We start from the raw sequence: 20,451 nt of genomic DNA, 5'->3' as shown, positions 1-20,451 counted from the left end.
GGAGCCCTCGAGTTCGAAGACAAATTTTAAATGGCTCCGCTTTGGAGTCCTCGAGTGCAAAGGGTTAACATTCAAATCTTCGAGACGTTTTCTCATATAAAAAAGACAAATGCACTGTATAGTGCATCTTCCCTTCGAACCATGCGAATTGTTCATTCACAATTCTTACGAGCAACGCATACTTCGGCAGTTATAGAGGTACACGTGTTTCGTGGACCACCCTGTATGTTTATGCATTTGTGGAAAATTTTAATTCTAAAAAAACTACAACACTTAATACTTGCTAAACTGTAAGAAATACTTAAGGGGCCGTTCTACTTTGTAGACACGAAAAATACATGTTTCTTTGTGATTTTTTTTGCGGGCTATTCAAGAGCGATTAATTCCGGGTTTTGTAGATACATTTGTTATATATTTAACTATATTTACGAATTTTTGCAACGCGTAATATCTATCGATACCGCTGTTTTTGTTGATCAACGAACAACAGTTTTTGCGAACGGCCCCCGACTGCGTAGGTAATATTTTGCGAACAAGTTATCCGAAATCCAAAAACCAAAGATATTCTTAATATAGATGGGTTTGGTTATAACAAGAACTACGATCTTTCCAAAAAAACCAAAAATGGCAAAATGGCAGCTATTTTACGAAAAGATACTGAATATTTTCATATATTCGGTTGCTTTTTTGTTAATACAAGAAAAAGTATTGCATATATCGCAATTATCCTAGTTCATTCTATAGGGAGACTAGTTCTAAAGATACTGTATAAATTTGATGTTAATATCTTAAATAGTTTCCATGTTATCGTCTACGCAGTGCCGAAAAGTGTAGTTTCGAGAAAAACAGCTTTAAAGTTCCACGCCCAATTGTTATACCTGCGCGTGGAACATTTCAGCAGGTTATAACTTCGTTAGTTTCCCGAATTTCAATTTAATATTTGGTAGATATATTTTCGAGGCTACATACTAAAAGAAAACGCAAAAAAAAAACAATTCGATTTTTTAAATCCTACAAAGTAGAAAGGCCCCTTAAGATACGAATTATTGTGTTTAGGGGTTGAGACAACCCTCTAAAAAACTCCAATTACATAATTCTGTTAATAAAAATATGCATTTGCGTAAAGATCCACAGTCCAGTTATTAGAAATACTAATTTTGTTTGGATCATTTATTAGACCATAGGTTTCTCTGTATCTGACAGTATTCTTCTCAGCACATGTATTTTATAAAGTGTGTAAAATTCTACAATTTTTGTAAAAATCAGACTCGACGTTTGTTTCTTATCTAGCAGTTTCAACCCTAAATATTTTGCATAAAGTTTGTGAAAATGTTCATGTCCTCAAATGTGATCGAAATTTTACATACTATCAAATGATATTTAGTTTGCAAAAGACTGCAAATTCCTCACAAACTTCTGATGCTTCGTAATTACGTAAATATTAGGTGTACAAATGAATAATCCAATTTTTTCAGCCACATTCAATGTTTATTTTAAAAGAAAGTAAATTGAATTGTTCGATCAAAGTATTCGTCGTTACTTTCTAGAACTTTAAGCCATCTTTCAGGCAGCTGATGAATTCCATCTCGGAAAAATTTTACGTTTTTGGGCCCGATAAAGTCGTCAAGCCATTTTCGGATCTCATCCACTGATTGGAAGTGTATATCGGATAAGGCGTATTGTATCGACCAAAACGGATGATAATCAGATGGAACAATGTCTGGTGAATACGCCGGGTGCTGCAAGACGTCCCAGCCAAGACTCATTATGGTGTCTTTTCTATGGGGAGCAATATGTGGCCTGGCGTCGTCATGCAACAATTTCACTGGACGTTCTCCTTTGTGAGTATACGGACGTTTTCGTTCCAATGCTTGACTCAAGCAGATTAATCGACGTTGGTAGCAGTCCGCAGTAACTGTTTCACCCAGTTCCAACAACTTCTAATAAACCACGCGCTTGATATCCCACCAAATGCAGAGAAGAACCTTCTTTCCGAAGCAATTGGGTTTTGCAACCGATGTTGATGCTTCGCCGTGATTTACCCATGACTTTCTGCGTTTCGGATTGTCATAGAGTATCTACTTCTCATCGCCCGTAACGATTTTCCACAAGAAAGACTTTCGACGCTGCTTATTGAGAATAGAAAGACACGCTGCCACTCGTTGAGTTTTGTTGGTTGTAGTGAGTTCATGCGGAACCCATTTTCCTTCTTTCTGGATCTTTCCCATCTCACGTAGGCGTTTGGAAATCGTTTGCTGAGTTACTCCTAACTGTTCTGCAAGTTCTTTTTGAATTTGTGCCGCATTCTCAGCGAGCAGTTGTTCCATATCATCGTTGTCGCACTTCCTTAGGCCTCCAGGGCGTTGTCTGTCGATTAGACTCAAATCACCGCTTTTAAACCGCATAAACCAAAATGTGCACACATCATACGATACAACACCTTCACCGAGAAAGGAACAAATCGATTCGTATGCTCTTGCTGCATTTTTCCCTTGTTGGAATTCGCAAAGAATGCAGTGTCGGATATGCACCATATCTGTCGCCATTTTCGACTCTACTGAATTGAATACTTTTGAAGGTTATGTTGGGCCTTTCGCTAAACTACCTCTTGTTTTAGCTAGCTATATGTCAACACTGTGTGATTGGTCAGCGTTTTTCGTTAATAATTCAAAAACGAAGCCCCATCCGACATTTTTGCAAAGGAAATTGTTGTTCAGAATTGTCTCAGCTACCCCACATTTCCGGTTCTTACACTATTTACGGGACACCCTGTATAACTGCAAAAGAGCGGGAAAATCTATTGACTTTAAACTTGATTTTATAACTGCTTAAGATAATTTGGATTATTCATTTGTACACCTAGTACTTTTCTCCATCTCTTAGAGTGGTTAACTATGAAACAACACAGGTTCATCCACCTCCACTCTACCGGAAGTAACAAAGCATGCTTGCAATGAAATCATAGCCATTCCAAACCACTCATCGATCATCAAAATTGGCTTCTTCCCTGGTTCAGGGACACAGTGCGATTTGTTGCTCGCGAACGCGCAGGGAACAATGTCGTAATTGGTCAGAAACGTTCCGCAAACTTCTCGAATAATCACTTTGGAAACGGAAAATAAAAATAAAATTTACTGAAGAAATTAATACTGAAAGTGAAATGGTAAAAACAACCATTCAAATGAAACTTACAAATTTCGACTAACTTTTAGGACAAATTTCAAGACTGAACAAAATTTGTCTCTCCAATTTATGCCTCTGTTGTGCTCTATCACAATTTTTTAACGCTAGATAAACCAACAATTATGGCGCATTTATTTGTACCAAAGGAATTAAAACGATGGATAGCGAATCTTGAGATGTCGTGGAGGCCAGTTCAAAAAGATAGTTTAAAAACAAAACCCATCCATCAAAACATCCCTTAAGAAAATGCATTTTAAACAATATTTGATTTTATGTCGTAAAAAAAATCGTCGAATATGAAAAAGTAGAAATGATAACGGGAAATGGAAAGAATCGTGGAAATTCCGGGCGAAACGCAAGGAGCCCATCGGATTCCGCGTCGCGGAATTAACGGGACGGTTGATCGACGCGATCGAGGGTGGGTATTGGTCGATCAGAGTCCGCCAGATAAAAGGGCAGCTCGAACAATCGCGCATTAGCTAGCAATTTTTCGTTGCAAATGGCAGAATATGAAAAAAGCGATCGAGGCTTATTGTTCGACGAGTAAATAGGCTGGTTCGGGGCGTGTTAACGTTTGCCCCGATGCGTGCACGCGGAAATGGACCTTCTTTTCTCCGTGAAACTTTCATTTTTTATTTTCTACGCGAAACTTTCCCGCTTCGCGATTGGTAATTTCGATCGTGAACGCCACGAGCCATCGGAGAAAAAAGAAACAGTACCTTCGAGGATATTTATCGGGCCGCCATTATTATCCAATGCGAGAAATCTGTTTCAGATTTGTTACGAAAGTGGTTTGAATCAGGAAATATCGAAAAGAGTCAGATTTTTGTACGGTATTATATCGTATAGCTGCATACGATACATACGATAATTTGCTTTCGAACGCTAGAAAACTAGAACGTAATCGAAAATACCGATGGAAGATAAAAATATGATAAATAAAATAATTAAAAGTTCATATTTTTTTTTTTTTTTTAAAACTTTGGGGTAGACGAAAATTATTTTATAAACCTACAGTTGGTCTCCATTAAATAGTAAAAAAATTTTCTGAAATAATAGTTAGGAAGTTGCAATGGTAAAATAAATAATGTAGGAATATTCTATAATAAGATGAAACGACGAGGATCAATTAGGACACAAAGTTCGTTCGGTTTCGGTGAACTCCGAGCAGGACTAATAAAGGGACTAATAAACGCGAATAATACGTCAGAATTCCACGAGCGAATGCAAACAGTCGTGGCAAGCCAAGGCATAATCGAGAAATGCCCTAGTTATGCTTTGAACAATCACGAGCTCGGGGTAGGCGTCGCCGAAAGAGAACCGATTTCCTTCCTGTTCGCCAGGATCCGCGTTGCCTGACATTTCCACCGACGTAAGAGCGCCGCGAACGATCGGTTTCAAGTAACAACGAACGTTTGGGGCCTTTTTCGCGTGAAAATTGGAAATTTTCATCGGTATCAAGTTTGAAATTGTTCTCGATCAAAGAAATATCCCCTCCATCGTACGCTAAACCCTCTTCTATGCGTATAATTCATAAATAAGTGATTTAAAAACGACTGAATAAGTGGTTCCGTCCCGGTTTGACACGGCGAACGATCGGTTTCAAGTAACAATGAACGTTTAGGGCCTTTATCGCACGAAAATACGCAATATTCATCGCTGTCGAGTTTGAAATTGTTCTCGACCAAAGAAATATCTCCTCCATCGTACGCTAAACCCTCTTTTACGCGTATAATTCATAAATAAATAAATTAAAAACGACAGAATAAGTGGTCCCGTATCGGTTTAACGTGGCGAATGATCGGTTTGAAGTAACAACGAACGTTTGGGCCCTTATCGCGTGAAAATTAGAAATTTTCATGGCTGTAGAGTTTGAAATTGCTCTCGACCAAAGAAATATCTCCTCCATCGTACGCTAAACCCTCTTTTACGCGTTTAATTCATAAATAAATAAATTAAAAACGATAGAATAAGTGAGTCCCTCCCGGTTTGTCGCGTCGAACGCGACTACCTCGAGATTCCGGAAACGCAACAAGTTGGAAAGTCAAAGTTCTTCAGGATCCAAGTGATTTCTCTCGTCTCGCGATCGTCCAGCGGAAAATTAAACGTCCGTCGGTGTTTGCACGGATCCGTTTCTGTGTTCTTGCCACTGAGATCCCATCTGGTTGCCAATCGACGAGCTCTTAAGAAGATAAAAAGCGCGGCGAACGACAGAGGGAAATCAGATCCGAAGTTAACGCGAAAGCAAACGACGGGCATCGAGAAAGCTCTGCGGCGTTAATGTTCAAACGAAGACGATCGACGAAGCGTTAAGGATACGTCGAGGCGCGATAACGACCGATTGTTAAGAGGACCGTGGTGTGGGTTAGCGACGACGATATTCACGGCTGGCTAGGAAACAGAAGGGGAGAAAAGAAAAGCGAGAAACGATCAGGATGCGTCGATCCTGCGAGACAAATCGACGTTCTTCGACTCGAAAATAAACGCCCTACACACCCTTCCAACGGCGTTAACGCAAAGAAATTATTCGAAAGAACTTGTAACAAGTGTTGGTGGAATTTCGGATTAGATTAAAGTAAATAATTATTACAAATTATGCTCGTAAAATTACGGACGACGTATACGAGTAGACCTTACACCTTATGGACTTTCGTGGCCCAATCTAACTGCCATACCGTCCTGAAAATTCGAATTCTAGCTTTTTAAAAGCATTAAACAACATTTCCGTAGACCGACGAACAAATTTATTAAAAATGAAAAACGAATTTTTAAGAAAAATCCATAGGGGGTAGATGCAGAAATTCGGCAAAATTAAAAATTTTTCAAATCGTTCTAAAAAAATTATTTTTAGTTACGGGGGTCAATTACAATCATTTTTGGTCAGTAGACATACCCCCGGAATCCTACCCATTTTCGAGGAAAAAATTCGAGTAAGTGAAGAAATTTTCCGTCGAAATTAAAAAGTTTCAAATTATTCTAGAAAAATTATTTTTAGTTACGGCGGTCAATTACAATCATTTTTGGTAAATAGACATACCTCGGAAATCCTAGCCACTTTCGAGAAAAAAAATTCTTTATCGAAAATATAATGTGTGGCCAGAATTGCTTCATCGAAATTTCATGCATATGTTTAAAAAATCGTAACTTCTGAACGGATTGGACGATTTTAAAGTTTCAAAATGCAAACAACGAGTATTTTAGAGTAGAATATGTAGACAGTCCAAAAATATTTGAAACGTTGCTCCTTAACACCGTAAAGTGTGAAAAATTTCATAAAAATGGTCCAATTTTCAAAACAGCCATAACTTCTACTATAGTGAATATATTTCAATGAAACCTTTTTCTAAAGTAGAGCTCATTGATACCTACAAAAAAGTGTTAGACAATTTTTCTGTGAGGCGTCAAACAAATTTATTAAAAATCGAAAACAAATTATTATGAAAAATCGCCAGGGGGTGCCTAAATTCTTCCAAGACAAAAAAATTCAAAAAAATATTTTCTATTGCAGGGGTCAATTACAATTATTTTTGTTGAGTAGACATACCCCCGAATTCCTAGTCACTTTCGAGGAAAAAATTCGAGTAGGTATGAAATTTTTCGACGAAAAAAAATTTGTTCGAATCGTTCGGAAAAAATTATTTTCACTTCCAGGGATCAATTAGATCCCTTTTTTGGTCAGTAGACATACCCCGAAATCCTACCCACTTTCGAGGAAAAAATTCGGCTATGTTCTGTAATTTTTCAGCGAAATTAAATAATTTCAAATCGTTCTAAAAAAATTATTTTTAGTTACGGGAATCAATTACAATCATTTTTGGTCAATACACTTACCCCCAAAATCCCATGCATTTCCGAGAAAAAAAATTCTTCCCTCGCCCTATGTACATTTAATTTTAATTCCAGTCCCTCTCACCCCCCGAAATATTCTACAATTTTTCTTTAAAATTGGTTAGACGGATGATGTTTGTCAGAAAGTACAAGTTCGCGGTCGACTTGTTGCACGATAAATCACTGTGGCCCCTAGAAAAATTAGCGGTGTAATCGTTAAGTGATTACTTTCTCGACTCCGTGCTGTCGCTGTCACCGTTATATCGTCCGCTGATACGTTTTATGTTCTCAAGAGATACCGTTATCCCCGGGCCAATAAATCTTTCTCCGAATCCGGTTCGTTCATTCAGCAGTTCTCATTTTTCTTCGAGCGTTTCGCTCTCCCCCGCGTTTGATCGAGTCGATCACGAGTTTCGCCGTGATTTTCGGCAACACCGGCTCGTATAATTTTCCGAGATATTTCGATTCTAAGCGCGCACGGTCGACTCGAACGTATGATGGACGAGCGTCAAATAGGGAAGAGATCCATTTCTGACCCCGCGATATAATAATGCCGGCTCCGATTCATCTTGCGTTTCGGGGATTAGTTGGTGTTTACCGAATTACCGTGGCCAGAAGCTTGCTGGCTCGAACTTGCAAGATTGATGGCAATTAACGCTGGAACTAACGACAATTATGGTGTACTTATTCGTACCAAAGAAATTGACACGATGGATGCTTGAATAAATGTATAACGGAATGGAAATAAGCGTTCGATTCACTTTCTTTCAAAGAACTACGATAAATTTTCAGAAATTCAGTCGAGTGAATTTTTTACAATTTTTATTAGAAATCATGAATGGGTCATTTTGATCACTTTGGCAGTTCTATGGTTAACACTGGAACTATCGACAATTATAGTGTGTTTATTTGCACCAAAGAAATTAAAACGATGGATAGTGGATCTTGAGATGTCGTGGAAGTCACTTCAAAGAAGATAGTTTAAAAAAAAAAAACGCATTTAAATATCAGTGATATGCTTTTGCACATATATTTTTGAGACTACTAATTCAGGCGAGTAAATTTTTTACAATTTTTATTAGAAATTACGAATGGGTCATTTTGACTGGTTTGGTAGTTCTAGTTTTAAAGATCTTTTATGGAAATTTATGGAATAAAAAAAGTAAGGCATCAGTACTCGATCTTGTAACTATAGAAACCAACACCGACGGATTAATTTTATGTACTCTGTTTATGGAATATTAAAAAATTGTTACATTTTTAAGCGTCTAAACGTGAAAATGGAGTCCCGTTAACGTTATTGTCGATGAAATTTTCAGCGACAACGAGGATCGAGGGAATGACGGCAAGGCCCAGCGCAAAACGGACGGGATTGTGTCTGCTGACACTGTTGTTGTCCTGCTTCTACAGCGGCAACGTCCTCGTAGCCGGGGAACCGGAACCGATTCCGTCTGAGCTGCTCGACACCGACGACAGTTTCAACACCGATAACTACGTAAGTCCACGACTCCCCCACTCTATTTCATATTTAACCCCTTAGCTTACAATGGCGTCTCAGAGACGTGATAAGTCTACCTATAAGGACCAAACCTTGGTGTCGCTTTTGGCACTCACAGTTGGAAATTAAATCGTAAGGCAAGGTTAAGAAAAAAAGGATATATTTCTACTCAATTTGATATCTTTAACCCCTAGTCGTACAATTACGACTCTGACTCGTTACAATGTCTTAATATCAAGCTATACAATGAGGCTACTTGTCATCGAGTCTCATACAGGGTGTTCGGATAACCTTGGGAAAAATTTTAATAGAGGATTCTAGAGGCCAAAATAAGACGAAAATCAAGAATACCAATTTGTTGATGGAGGCTTTGTTAAAAAGTTATTAACGTTTAAAGTTTTGCTAATACTGAATTTTTTTCTCGAAAATGCGCAAGATTTCGGGGGTATGTGTAATGACCAAAAATGATTGAAATTGACCCCTGCAACCGAAAATAATTTTTCCAGAAAGATTTGAAATTTTTTAATTTTGTCGAGAAATTTCATACCTTCTCGAATTTTTTCCTAGAAAATGGGTAGGATTTCGGAATTATATTTATTCAACAAAAAAGGTTGTAATTAATCCCCGCAACCGAAGGCAATTTTTCCAGAAAGATTTGAACTTTTTTAATTTTGTCGAGAAATTTTATAGATTCTCCAATTTTTTTCTCGAAAATGGGCAGGATTTCGAGGGTATGTCTATTCACAAAAAATGATTGAAATTCACCCCCGCAACCGAAAATAATTTTTCTAGAACGATTTGAAATTTTCTTTTTCCGTCGTAAAATTTCACACCTTCTGGAATTTTTTTCTAGAAAGTGGGTAGGAATTCGGGGTTATGTCTATCCACCAAAAACGATTGAAATTCACCCCCGCAACCGAAAATAATTTTTCCAGAACGATTTGAAATTTTGGAATTTAATTGTTAATAACTTTTTAACGAGGCCTCCATCAACAAATTGGTATTCTTGATTTTCGTCTTATTTTGGCCTCTACAATCCCTAATTAAAATTTTTTCCAGGAGTGACCGAACACCCTGTGTATTAAAATCAATACATTTTTATATTCACCAGATATTCGTAAAACAAATCTATTCTTTTTCGTGGCCATTCCTAGCACGAATACGTTTAACACTTTGACTGTAACGTCACCCATATATGGGTGAAAGGTTTTACCATTAGGATACTAGAAAAATGAATTCTCAAGTTAAGAGTTAGAGAAAAATAAATTTGAATAGAATTTTTGAATTTTAACAACAAATTTTAGGTTATGTAGCTTACAATGGTCTAAAATAAAAATTTTAGCTTTGCAGAATATTATACGGTTTTGATCTGGCAGTGAATGTGTTAAACAAAATTAAATAGTATACGTTTGAAAAGATATTTGAAATTAAATCGTACGTCAAAGGGTTAAAAAAAAAAAAAAAATATAACGTCGTTTGCGTTACCGCAGATCCTGTGGAACAGACTGAAGCACGTGATCCAGGCGAGGAAGGACACGTTCGAGAGGGGGAAGGAACTCGAGGAAGAGCAGATGATTATTCAATCGGCACTGGAAACCAGGGCGAAGGTCAAGTCGCGACTCCCCCCTGGCGACTACTCCGCCGAGGAACTTCCGACGCCCAACGCGATGGTCAGCCAACCGCGGCGTTCTGAGAAACGGACCACCCTAAACTGTAAGTCACCCATCGACCATATTGAATAGAGAAATAAAGATTGACCTCGGCTTAAACGCGATATGGATAACAAAATGGGTTCGCGAGCTCAACCATTTTGTTCTTTTTTAATTTTATTCGAAATAAAAATGCAAATCCAAACTGTAAGTTCGCCTTCAATTATATTGCATGGAGAAAGAAAAATCAACCTCAACTTAAAAGGAACATAGATACCAATATGGGTTTACAATCTCTTCCATTTTGTTTTTTTCTAATTTTATTTGAAATACAAATGCAAATCCAAACTGCAAGTGCCTCTTCAATTATATTGCATATAGAAAGAAAAATCAACCTCGACTTAAAAGGAACATAGATACCAAGATGGGTTTACAAGCTCCTCCATTTTGTTTTTTTCTAATTTCATTTGTAATACAAATGCAAATCCAAACTGTAAGTTCGCCTTCAATTATATTGCATGGAGAAAGAAAAATCAACCTCAACTTAAGAGGAATATAGATAGCAAGATGAGTCAACAAGCTTCTCCATTTTGTTTTTTTTAAATTTTATTTGAAATTCAAATGCAAATCCAAACTGTAAGTTCCCCTTCAATTATATTGCATATAGAAAGAAAAATCAACCTCAACTTAAGAGGAATATAGATAGCAAGATGAGTCAACAAGCTTCTCCATTTTGTTTTTTTTAAATTTTATTTGAAATTCAAATGCAAATCCAAACTGTAAGTTCCCCTTCAATTATATTGCATATAGAAAGAAAAATCAACCTCGACTTAAAAGGAACATAGATACCAAGATGGGTTTACAAGCTCCTCCATTTTGTTTTTTTCTAATTTCATTTGTAATACAAATGCAAATCCAAACTGTAAGTTCGCCTTCAATTATATTGCATGGAGAAAGAAAAATCAACCTCAACTTAAAAGGAACATAGATACCAAGATGGGTTTACAATCTCTTCCATTTTGTTTTTTTCTAATTTTATTTGAAATACAAATGCAAATCCAAACTGCAAGTGCCTCTTCAATTATATTGCATATAGAAAGAAAAATCAAACTCGACTTAAAAGGAACATAGATACCGAGATGGGTTCACAACCTTCTCCATTTTGTTTTTTTCTAATTTTATTTGAAATACAAATGCAAATCCAAACTGTAAGTTCGCCTTCAATTATATTGCATGGAGAAAGAAAAATCAACCTCAACTTAAAAGGAACATAGATACCAAGATGGGTTTACAATCTCTTCCATTTTGTTTTTTTCTAATTTTATTTGAAATACAAATGCAAATCCAAACTGCAAGTGCCTCTTCAATTATATTGCATATAGAAAGAAAAATCAACCTCGACTTAAAAGGAACATAGATACCAAGATGGGTTTACAAGCTCCTCCATTTTGTTTTTTTCTAATTTCATTTGTAATACAAATGCAAATCCAAACTGTAAGTTCGCCTTCAATTATATTGCATGGAGAAAGAAAAATCAACCTCAACTTAAAAGGAACATAGATACCAATATGGGTTTACAATCTCTTCCATTTTGTTTTTTTCTAATTTTATTTGAAATACAAATGCAAATCCAAACTGTAAGTTCCCCTTCAATTATATTGCATATAGAAAGAAAAATCAACCTCGACTTAAAAGGAACATAGATACCAATATGGGTTCACAACCTTCTCCATTTTGTTTTTTTCTAATTTTATTTGAAATACAAATGCAAATCCAAACTGCAAGTGCCTCTTCAATTATATTGCATGTAGAAAGAAAAATCAACCTCAACTTAAAAGGAACATAGATACCGAGATGGGTTCACAACCTTCTCCATTTTGTTTTTTTCTAATTTCATTTGAAATTCAAATGCAAATCCAAACTGCAAGTTCCCCATCAATTATATTGCATGGAGAAAGAAAAATCAACCTCGACTTAAAAGGAACATAGATACCAATATGGGTTCACAACCTTCTCCATTTTGTTTTTTTCTAATTTCATTTATAATACAAATGCAAATGTAACGAGTAAAGATTCGGTCTTGTTTTGTTAAAAATTTAAGCAAAATTAAATAATACACTAAATTTCGTTACACAAAAATCGTTACCTTCCCTCGTTTTAAGACTACCAACAGTTCCGGTCGCTTTGAAGCGATTATTACTATGGTGCACACTCCCCGTGATAAAAGAGTTAATCGTCCCCGGTTTTCGTAAGAGCAATATTCCCAGTTAGAATTTTCTTAGTCGAGGACTTACGTCGGATTAGCCCCGCCCACGTTGGCACGCGGACAGACTCGAATCCGGGATTCGAAGTCGTCAAGCATCGTCGCGATTTCGAGCAAAAGAGGAATCAACTTGTCCCGCAGTTTGTGTTCGTCTGACGAAATTTCGAAAGCTACCACGTTTCCTCGTAGCGTTCGTTCGCGATTAAGTACAGAACGTTCCCGGAGGCGCGCGTGCCTGGTATGACAACGAATCTCTGACCGGAGAAAACGCCAAATCCGAGTCTATTCCGGTCGCGGAAATTGCATCTTAATCGAACGAGCCTAACCTCGAGTTCTTTGTTACTCGGAGGCTTTGCCAATCCCATTATATCGATATGATCACTATGGTGGTCACCGGTGACCGGCGCGTAGAAACATATTTCACGTTTCAAAATTAATTTTAGGTTATATTTTTTCGAATAAATAATTTCAGTCATTCGTAAATACTTTAACGGTTATTGGTAATCGCGAATTTCGTTTGGGACGGGGAGTCGAGAATTTGCGTGGAACGATCGAGCATCGAGGAGTCGGTAAACTAATCGATTACGCCAATTGACTTTTAATTCACGTGACGCCAGAGCCGTCGATTCTATCGCTGGAAGACGCTAACTCATTAAGAACGGCGCCAGACGAATTCCCACTGTAACCATCTTAAAAAATCTATATTGTTCTTTTAAAATACATTCAACGAATGGACCCTAATACTCTTAAAATGTTAAATAACATTACTGTAATTGGGAATGTTACGAAATATCAAGGACGCCAGTGAACTTAAAAATATTCCTATAGACATGATAGCCAATGTGTTAACTGTTAAAACAGGTGGAATGGTTAAAATAGGTATAACATAACTTAAAATATTGCCTGCCATATTAAGTAAATTATTAAAACGTTTTGAAAATTTGTTGTGTAAGTAGTAAAAATGTGTAAAGTACGTGGGACGTATACAATCAACAGAGAAACGTTTAATAAAGACTGAGAATTTGGCTGGCGCTTGTATCGTCTTTCAGAGGTTAACTCGTCAACTGCCTTAATGGTTACCCGTGAACAAACTTCAGTAAATAACATTACTATCGTTACAAATGCTACAAAATAACAACTATTGAACCATTGAATATTTTAACTTTCGCACTACTACTAACGTGTTAAATGTATCACGTTAATAAACAGCAACATTTGAGAATGTTTTGTCAATGTTGTTTAACAATCGTATGTTGCATTCGACAGATGCCGTGACCCTGTGCCACTTCAAGATCTGCAACATGGGACGCAAGCGGCAGTTGCACAAATAAAAACCGGTAAATAGATCATTCACGGACAGCGGCCACGTCGAGAATGGTCGAGCCTCTTGCGCGGTGCACCCTCTGCCGCGAAAAACAACCGAAATCTGCGCGCGCAGCACAAAAAGCGGGAAGACAGTACCACAAGAAACTTCGGAGATGACGTCACGACGCAGCGGTGCAGCACGAACGAGAGCAGCAGCGACATCTTACATCAGGCGTAACCAACTATTCAACCACCGACGAACACAATCTCCGGAACATCTTTTGCGAATATTCATGCGACTCTGTCGAGCAAATGATTCGAAATCTCAACGGTACGCGAAAGCTCCATCTCTCGAAACTTCCCACGCACTTCGACGATCCATCGAGGCGGTCAGAGATGGGCAAAATTTTAGGTAAAGAAGTCCGAACAACGGAATAAAAGATAACTTCGATTCGATGAAAATTAGAATAACCGTTCGAATGGATCTCGCGAATAATAACTTCGGTGTCGGTGGTTTTTCGCACCTTTCTGTATCACAATCGTTTCGATGAATTCTTATTCTTTTACAATTTCCATTTATTTCTCAAAACAACCAAAAAGTCATTAGTCTCGGAAGTATTAAAATATTACATTGGTTCGTTAAGAACTATTGAAATACATATTGTTTCTATAAAACAACCACGAAATCTTATTACTATGTTGCTATTCTTATTATAATTAATAGAAACTCTTCAGGAGGTTAAGGACTCTTAATTTAATCGAATAATCACCGACACCAAAATAATTAGTTTCAAGTCCTTGCTGGAATCGTATCAAAACTCTAGATAATTTCCTAGAACGTACGACGTTATCTATCAGAACTTTATGCGAATTATGGATTATTAAATGTGCTAAGCTTTCCACCTCGAGATCGATCGGGAACTTTCGAGCGATCGAGCTCAGAATTTCGTACCGCGTGGAATGAAACTAACCAGACTCGCGTCGCCCTTTCCAATTCTGCACTGTGACCGCGACGAACATTTTCCGAAGCTTCCGTGCGTAGTTCGCTCATTCGAAGACGAGATGGCGTGTTCCGACTGGCTCGGACGCGCCACGACCAGGAATGTTCGATTTTTGCGTAGAAAAAAATCGATTCTGGAGTCGATTTCGAATCGAGATGACTGGAATCGATTAACTAAAAAATCGAGTAATGGAAAATCAATTCGAAACATCCTTTTTATCGATTATATTTCATCCAGATAGAAAACAAACTCGGGTAAACAAGACCACATGTTTTCGCCCAAAAGTAGATCGTTATTATATTTTTATTTTTATATATATATATATGTTGTCTCTTAGTGACATATCCGTTAGAAAATTGTAATTATTAGACGTAAATGGTAACTAGCATAACCTTTATTAAAGTTTGGATGTATGTGAATTTGTTTACCCGAATGTATATCGTCTCGCTGGACGAATTATATATATATGGCGCCATCTATCGCGGCGACCATAAATATTTTCATTTCTTTTCATGATACAAAAAAGTGTCTCAGGGAGATATTATTTTTGTCTCGAAGGGACAAGTATTATTGTAAACAAAATCTTGTTCTCAAGATAGCAGTTTTCGAAATTTCAAGATGATCGGCATTTTAAAAGAACGAAAGGCCGGATTTTCATTATCACAGTATTGCAACTGACGGAAAAAGCGAATTCAACCATTCACGACAATGGTTGTTTTCTTCTCGCCGGGTGAACCATAAAACTATATTTGACACATACTCTGATATCTTTAGGTTAGCTTATTTAAGAGACGTTACGAAGGAAAAAAATTAACCAAAAATTTAGTGGTAAATTAATCGCTGTTTATTAGTCATTCGATGGTAGGGAAGTTAAAAAATAGTAAAATTCATAATCGTTTTGTTGGAAGGGACGTTCCCCGCAGCTTCTAGATAATCCTACGATTCGATCATTTTTATGGGAATGTCCAATCAGAAAAATTTGGAGGCTCCAACGAGATCACTCGTTTTTATTCCAAGAAGAGGAAATTAAATTTACGTAAAATTTAATAAGAAAAAAGAAGAACAAAATTTATGCTACACGAGAGGCTGGACTTATCGACGATCGATTAACTAAAACGAATCGATCGAAAAAAATCGATAGACGCCTGGAAGAAGATCGATTTTCTAGAAAATCGATTCAGAATCGAGCATCCCTAGTCCCGACCGTCGATAACACAAAAGATGGAACGACGAGAGCGAAGAACGAACGCTTGTAGTATTCTGCAGTATAATAATTTCATCCAGCGATCGAGGACACTGCAATCGTGACCAAAACAAGATAATAACGTTCGAATAATTGTAAAATAACCGAATGGTACTAAACCTTGTACAGGTTATCCAACCAAATAAGAATTAGGTAACCAGATCTGACCCAAAATGGCTAACCTTAGAAAAAAAAATATGGAATACGAATCGAAGTCGAAGCACAGAGAAAGAAACGTTTAACGAGTGAAGTGTCCTCGACGTGCCATTTGACGAGAAATCAAAATGGCGGATAGGTATTTATTCGTTAGCTTTAAGTGAGAAGGGTGCAAGGGCCGAGGCTCCGATATTCTCGAAACTGTCTTTAAAAACGAAAATGGAAAAATAAAGAAAAACGATAAAAAATACATAAAAGAGGAAACAATCGGTGTAACGCGAAAAGTATAAAAAAAAAAAAAAATAAAAAAAAAAAAAATGGAGAAACGATTAACAAAACATTTGCACTTGTAGCGTAAAAATATTAATTTGCATGCATCTTGGTGTCTTCTGTTCGCGTGAAAAATATTATGCGAGGAAGCGGAACGAATAAATGGAATTGTCGATCAGCAACGAACGAGATGCGATACAAGTATTTTTCTTCGGCGATAATGTTCCTCTGAGAATTATTTCCAAAACTGTGCGGCGACTTGGTACGAGAATCGAATGTAATTTCAGGAAAATTAGACAGGCAAAGAGAGGCCGCCCGCACCCTTCGACGAATTATTTATAATCGTTTCGTAAGAGGAAACGTGTAAACGCGTTTGTATAGACTTTTTATGTGCCCACATTATTTATTTAGTCCCGCTAGTTTATCGACGTTTACTCCAAAAAACTAATAATTGATACTTTGTAAGCTTTGTACGCGATCAGAGTGTTATTGTTTTTCTACGGATACCTTATTTTCCATTGTTTATAATTTAAATACATTCTACGAACACGTCACACCTTATCATGACTTATTTACCCGTAGAACTGAAAACTTCGCTAATAGACGGAACAAACATGTCGCCCCAATTCCCGACGGCACGAGAAAATGGCGTTCCTCTTGGTTCTTTGACGCGAAGTCTTCAAAAGGACGAGATACGATGTCTCGGTGTCATTCGCGTTTCGTAACGACGATGTGACACAACGACGGCAACAATAAAACGTGTCACCATAATTTACAGTATATGCGCACACTTCTGTCAACGGAATCTCGAGAATCTCTGAAAATAAATTACGTGAAAATCGGAATCTCTAAATTCGAACTGTTAGCAGGCGGCTCTCTTTCCTGATTCTATTTTTCCCCGGATGAAGTTACACGAAATCCCGTGTTTAATAAAAACTAATAAACACACACGATTGCAATGAACACGAAATAAAGAAAATTCAAAACGATTCGAAATGCCAAGCAAAGCGCGCGTGATGCTGACTGGGAAATCCACGTGCTCAGTCACGTGGACAAACACGAAACACAGTACGAAATTATAATCGCGTGTCGTGTATAGAATTGCACAGCTTTGCAACATCGAACGTTGTGTCTCGATAATTTAAATAACCTGTCATCGAATCCTTCTGGAGAACAATTACGCGTGAAAACAACTCGATTTAGGATGTGTCAGTCGACATAACCTCAAACTGCTGCTCGAATCGTAAAATCACATTCGTAACAAAGATTTTACCAACGGTTCCCCGAGCTTCTTCGAAAGTCCCCAACTCACGTTCACTCACGGTGCAAAAGTTAAATAAAAGCAAATAAAAACTGGATAAGAACACGGTTTAAAAAACGCGAGTAACACAGCCATTCCGAGCTGAACAATCGCGGCGTCTCTACTGACAGCTGCCGCGAACTATACGTTCGTACACGATACTAAACTTATCGATCACCTCGAACGGAGAAGATTACTACAGAAAAGAAAGATGAATAGACTTGGCATCCAATGGAATTTTGTGTCACATAATTCTGGAACTCGTAAATTCTATTATATTATCATTTTCGTGCAACGTCCAACTTTATCGGTACAGGTTAGAAGAAATCGGAGGCGCTGATAGTGAGAAGATTTGAATACAAAGATGGTGAGAACTCCTATTTGTGCTGCCTTCGATTTAAATAGCACACTACGAAGTCCAAACCACAGACGAGGTATATGAATAGACCTTTCACCTAATGTAATTTTTCGGTCCGAGTTTCTGGGGTCCCGGGACTCCATTACCATTTTCGTGTCACTCGCAACGTTACCGACAGATTCAGAAATGAATTTTAATCTCTTCCATAGTCAACTCACATGTATTTACGCAACACTACCACGGTTTGCCTGTCAATGCTAATTCAGTGAATACTTTCTCAACTGACCGCCATCCATGTGAAGAGGACGCTAAAATCACCTCCGAATCTTCAGGTCGGTATGGCAGTCAGGTTCGGCTGCGAAAATCCATAAGGTGAAAAGTCTACTCGTATACCTCTAACCGGACTTTGAAATGAGAACATAAAACTTAAATGTAAAGTTTCATTTAAATTCATTTAGCTATTTATACTCAATCGTATTAATATGTGTGCTCATACATGGGAATAAAAAAAAATTTCTTTTTTTTCAATAATTAAAATATGATCAGGAGGTCTTAAAACGTGTATTTCCGTAAAATAAATTTTACAAAATTTTTTTTTCATTATGGGTACTTTGCTTATGTGCGCCTACATAGGTCGGAAAGTAAAAATGCCTGGGCAGTCGAGAATCTCGGCTCGAGAATCCAAATCGTATGCCGTTGACGGGAGGTCGGATTTCAGTTGTTAAGAGCGAGAAGGCAAATGTGAGCCTTTCTCTCTCGACTCCCACGAAGCGGTCCGAAATTACTTCGGGCAGCTTCGGAGAATCGAGAAAGAGGGCATGCGTCAGTTTGCCTTTGTCGTCTTTCCGAAACTCCACGAGCTCACGTACACGCAATTGGGCATAGTGTGCGAAAGTGAGGAATGAGAAGTTTCCGGGGCCCCGATGCACAGTCTGATTAAACTGATTTCGAGTTGCAAATACGTTTCTGCCGAGTTATTTTTTTAATAAATGATGTATTACAATTTAAAATAAAAGATAGAGAATTTGCGGTGTACGTATCAATGAAATACATCCTTAGGAATTTTAATAATCTTGAAATTTTTAAATACTCTTAATCGATTGATTTCTCCAATGAAATTAATAGATTAATGTCCAATGATGGACCCTACAGCTTTAATTCCGTTAAAAAATAATAAAATTTATGTAATTTTATTTTCTGTCTCACTTCCTCTTGTGTTCATTTCTGAATCTGTTGATAACGTTGCGAGTGACACGAAAATGGTAATGGGGTCCCGGGACCCCAGAAACTCCGGCCGAAAAATTACATTACGTGAAAGGTCTATTCATATACCTCGTCTGTGGTGAAAGGTCTATTCATATACCTCGTCTGTGGTACAGAGATGCACTGTCGACGACGTCACTTGTCCACTATCGATAAGTTAGGTGACTCGAAGTTCAAAATACATGTCAAAGATGTCCTAAGCGAAATAAACGTATAAACACATACTATTTTGCGAAATCTATAGATTAAACAATGACAAACGATCCGTAGTATTAAGCTGAATAGTGATGATTAGGTTACTATATTTGTGTCTCATTCCTGTTTTTACCATTGATACTTGAATAAGACTTAAATGCAAGGAAAAAATTTTAACAATTAACCAATACTGCAGTTACCTTCTTCGAAAATCGTTACATTGAAATTGATGTGTATTATCTTGTATAAGTCTATTTAAGGCGACTGTGCTCATGTCATGGATCGTTGGTTACCAATAGCCAAGCTTATGTCATGGGTCACTGGTCACTAATAAGAGCTGTCTCGTCGAACAATTAAGAAACCAATTGAAAACTGTTCTTAGAGTGATTGGTTTGACCAATCAAAGCACAGATGAGGCGTAATTAAAGCGTATAATAAGTTTTCTACAATTGGTACGTCCAAAATGGTTCCCAGAGTCGTCGTCCTTAACCGCAGAGTGCGCTGCGTAACCGTCGCTCTTTCCCCGAGGTTGATATTTCAGTTCGTGACACAGAAACTCCCATTGAATGTTCTCTTTGTCCTATAGCTCGACTGTTCCTGTACCTTGTCGGTGGTGACATCATTGGCGAACCGTCTCAGCGATGCTATCCTTTCCCCGTTCGCCTTGCGCTTTTACTTCTGGCGCCAATCAGTCGCTAGATGGCGCATTTGCGCGCCCAGTAAGGCCAGAACTGCACTAATTAAGAATAAACGCGTCAAATCATTACGCGACCACTCGAAACATCCGATCTCGATTAACGCGTCGACTACGAGCGTCGTTCGACGATTTGTCGCCGGCTCGTTTTGCAAATATATATAGAATAATGGACGCTCGAATAAAAATGAGTGTACATTAATAAATCGAATGTAGTTGTAACGAAATAAAATAAGTATCGAACA

At 37.7% G+C, this 20,451-nt stretch overlaps 2 protein-coding genes across 2 annotated transcripts in view; one reads left to right on the top strand and one right to left on the bottom strand.

Annotated features, from left to right (window-relative positions):
- LOC122397412 overlaps positions 1 to 16,156 on the top strand; it is a 32,308-nt gene extending 16,152 nt beyond the window's left edge. The window contains exons 2-4 of the mRNA XM_043396565.1: positions 8,331 to 8,506; positions 10,000 to 10,222; positions 13,688 to 16,156. Coding sequence (XP_043252500.1) covers positions 8,351 to 8,506; positions 10,000 to 10,222; positions 13,688 to 13,752 — 444 coding nt within the window. The 5' untranslated portion in view covers positions 8,331 to 8,350 and the 3' untranslated portion in view covers positions 13,753 to 16,156. The remainder of the gene's footprint in view (positions 1 to 8,330; positions 8,507 to 9,999; positions 10,223 to 13,687) is intronic.
- LOC122397411 (DNA ligase 3) overlaps positions 1 to 17,803 on the bottom strand; it is a 65,186-nt gene extending 47,383 nt beyond the window's left edge. The window contains exon 1 of the mRNA XM_043396563.1: positions 17,670 to 17,803. The gene's annotated coding sequence lies outside the window, so the exon portion shown is untranslated. The remainder of the gene's footprint in view (positions 1 to 17,669) is intronic.
- Between the last annotated feature and the right edge of the window lie 2,648 nt (positions 17,804 to 20,451).

Source organism: Colletes gigas, unplaced genomic scaffold (assembly GCF_013123115.1).
Source record: "Colletes gigas isolate AHSC1104 unplaced genomic scaffold, ASM1312311v1 Colletes_gigas_Sc00009, whole genome shotgun sequence".
Taxonomy (NCBI): Eukaryota; Metazoa; Arthropoda; class Insecta; order Hymenoptera; family Colletidae; genus Colletes; species Colletes gigas.
The sequence above is the reverse complement of the archived record's forward strand: the minus strand, read 5'-3'. Positions and strand labels throughout refer to the sequence as shown.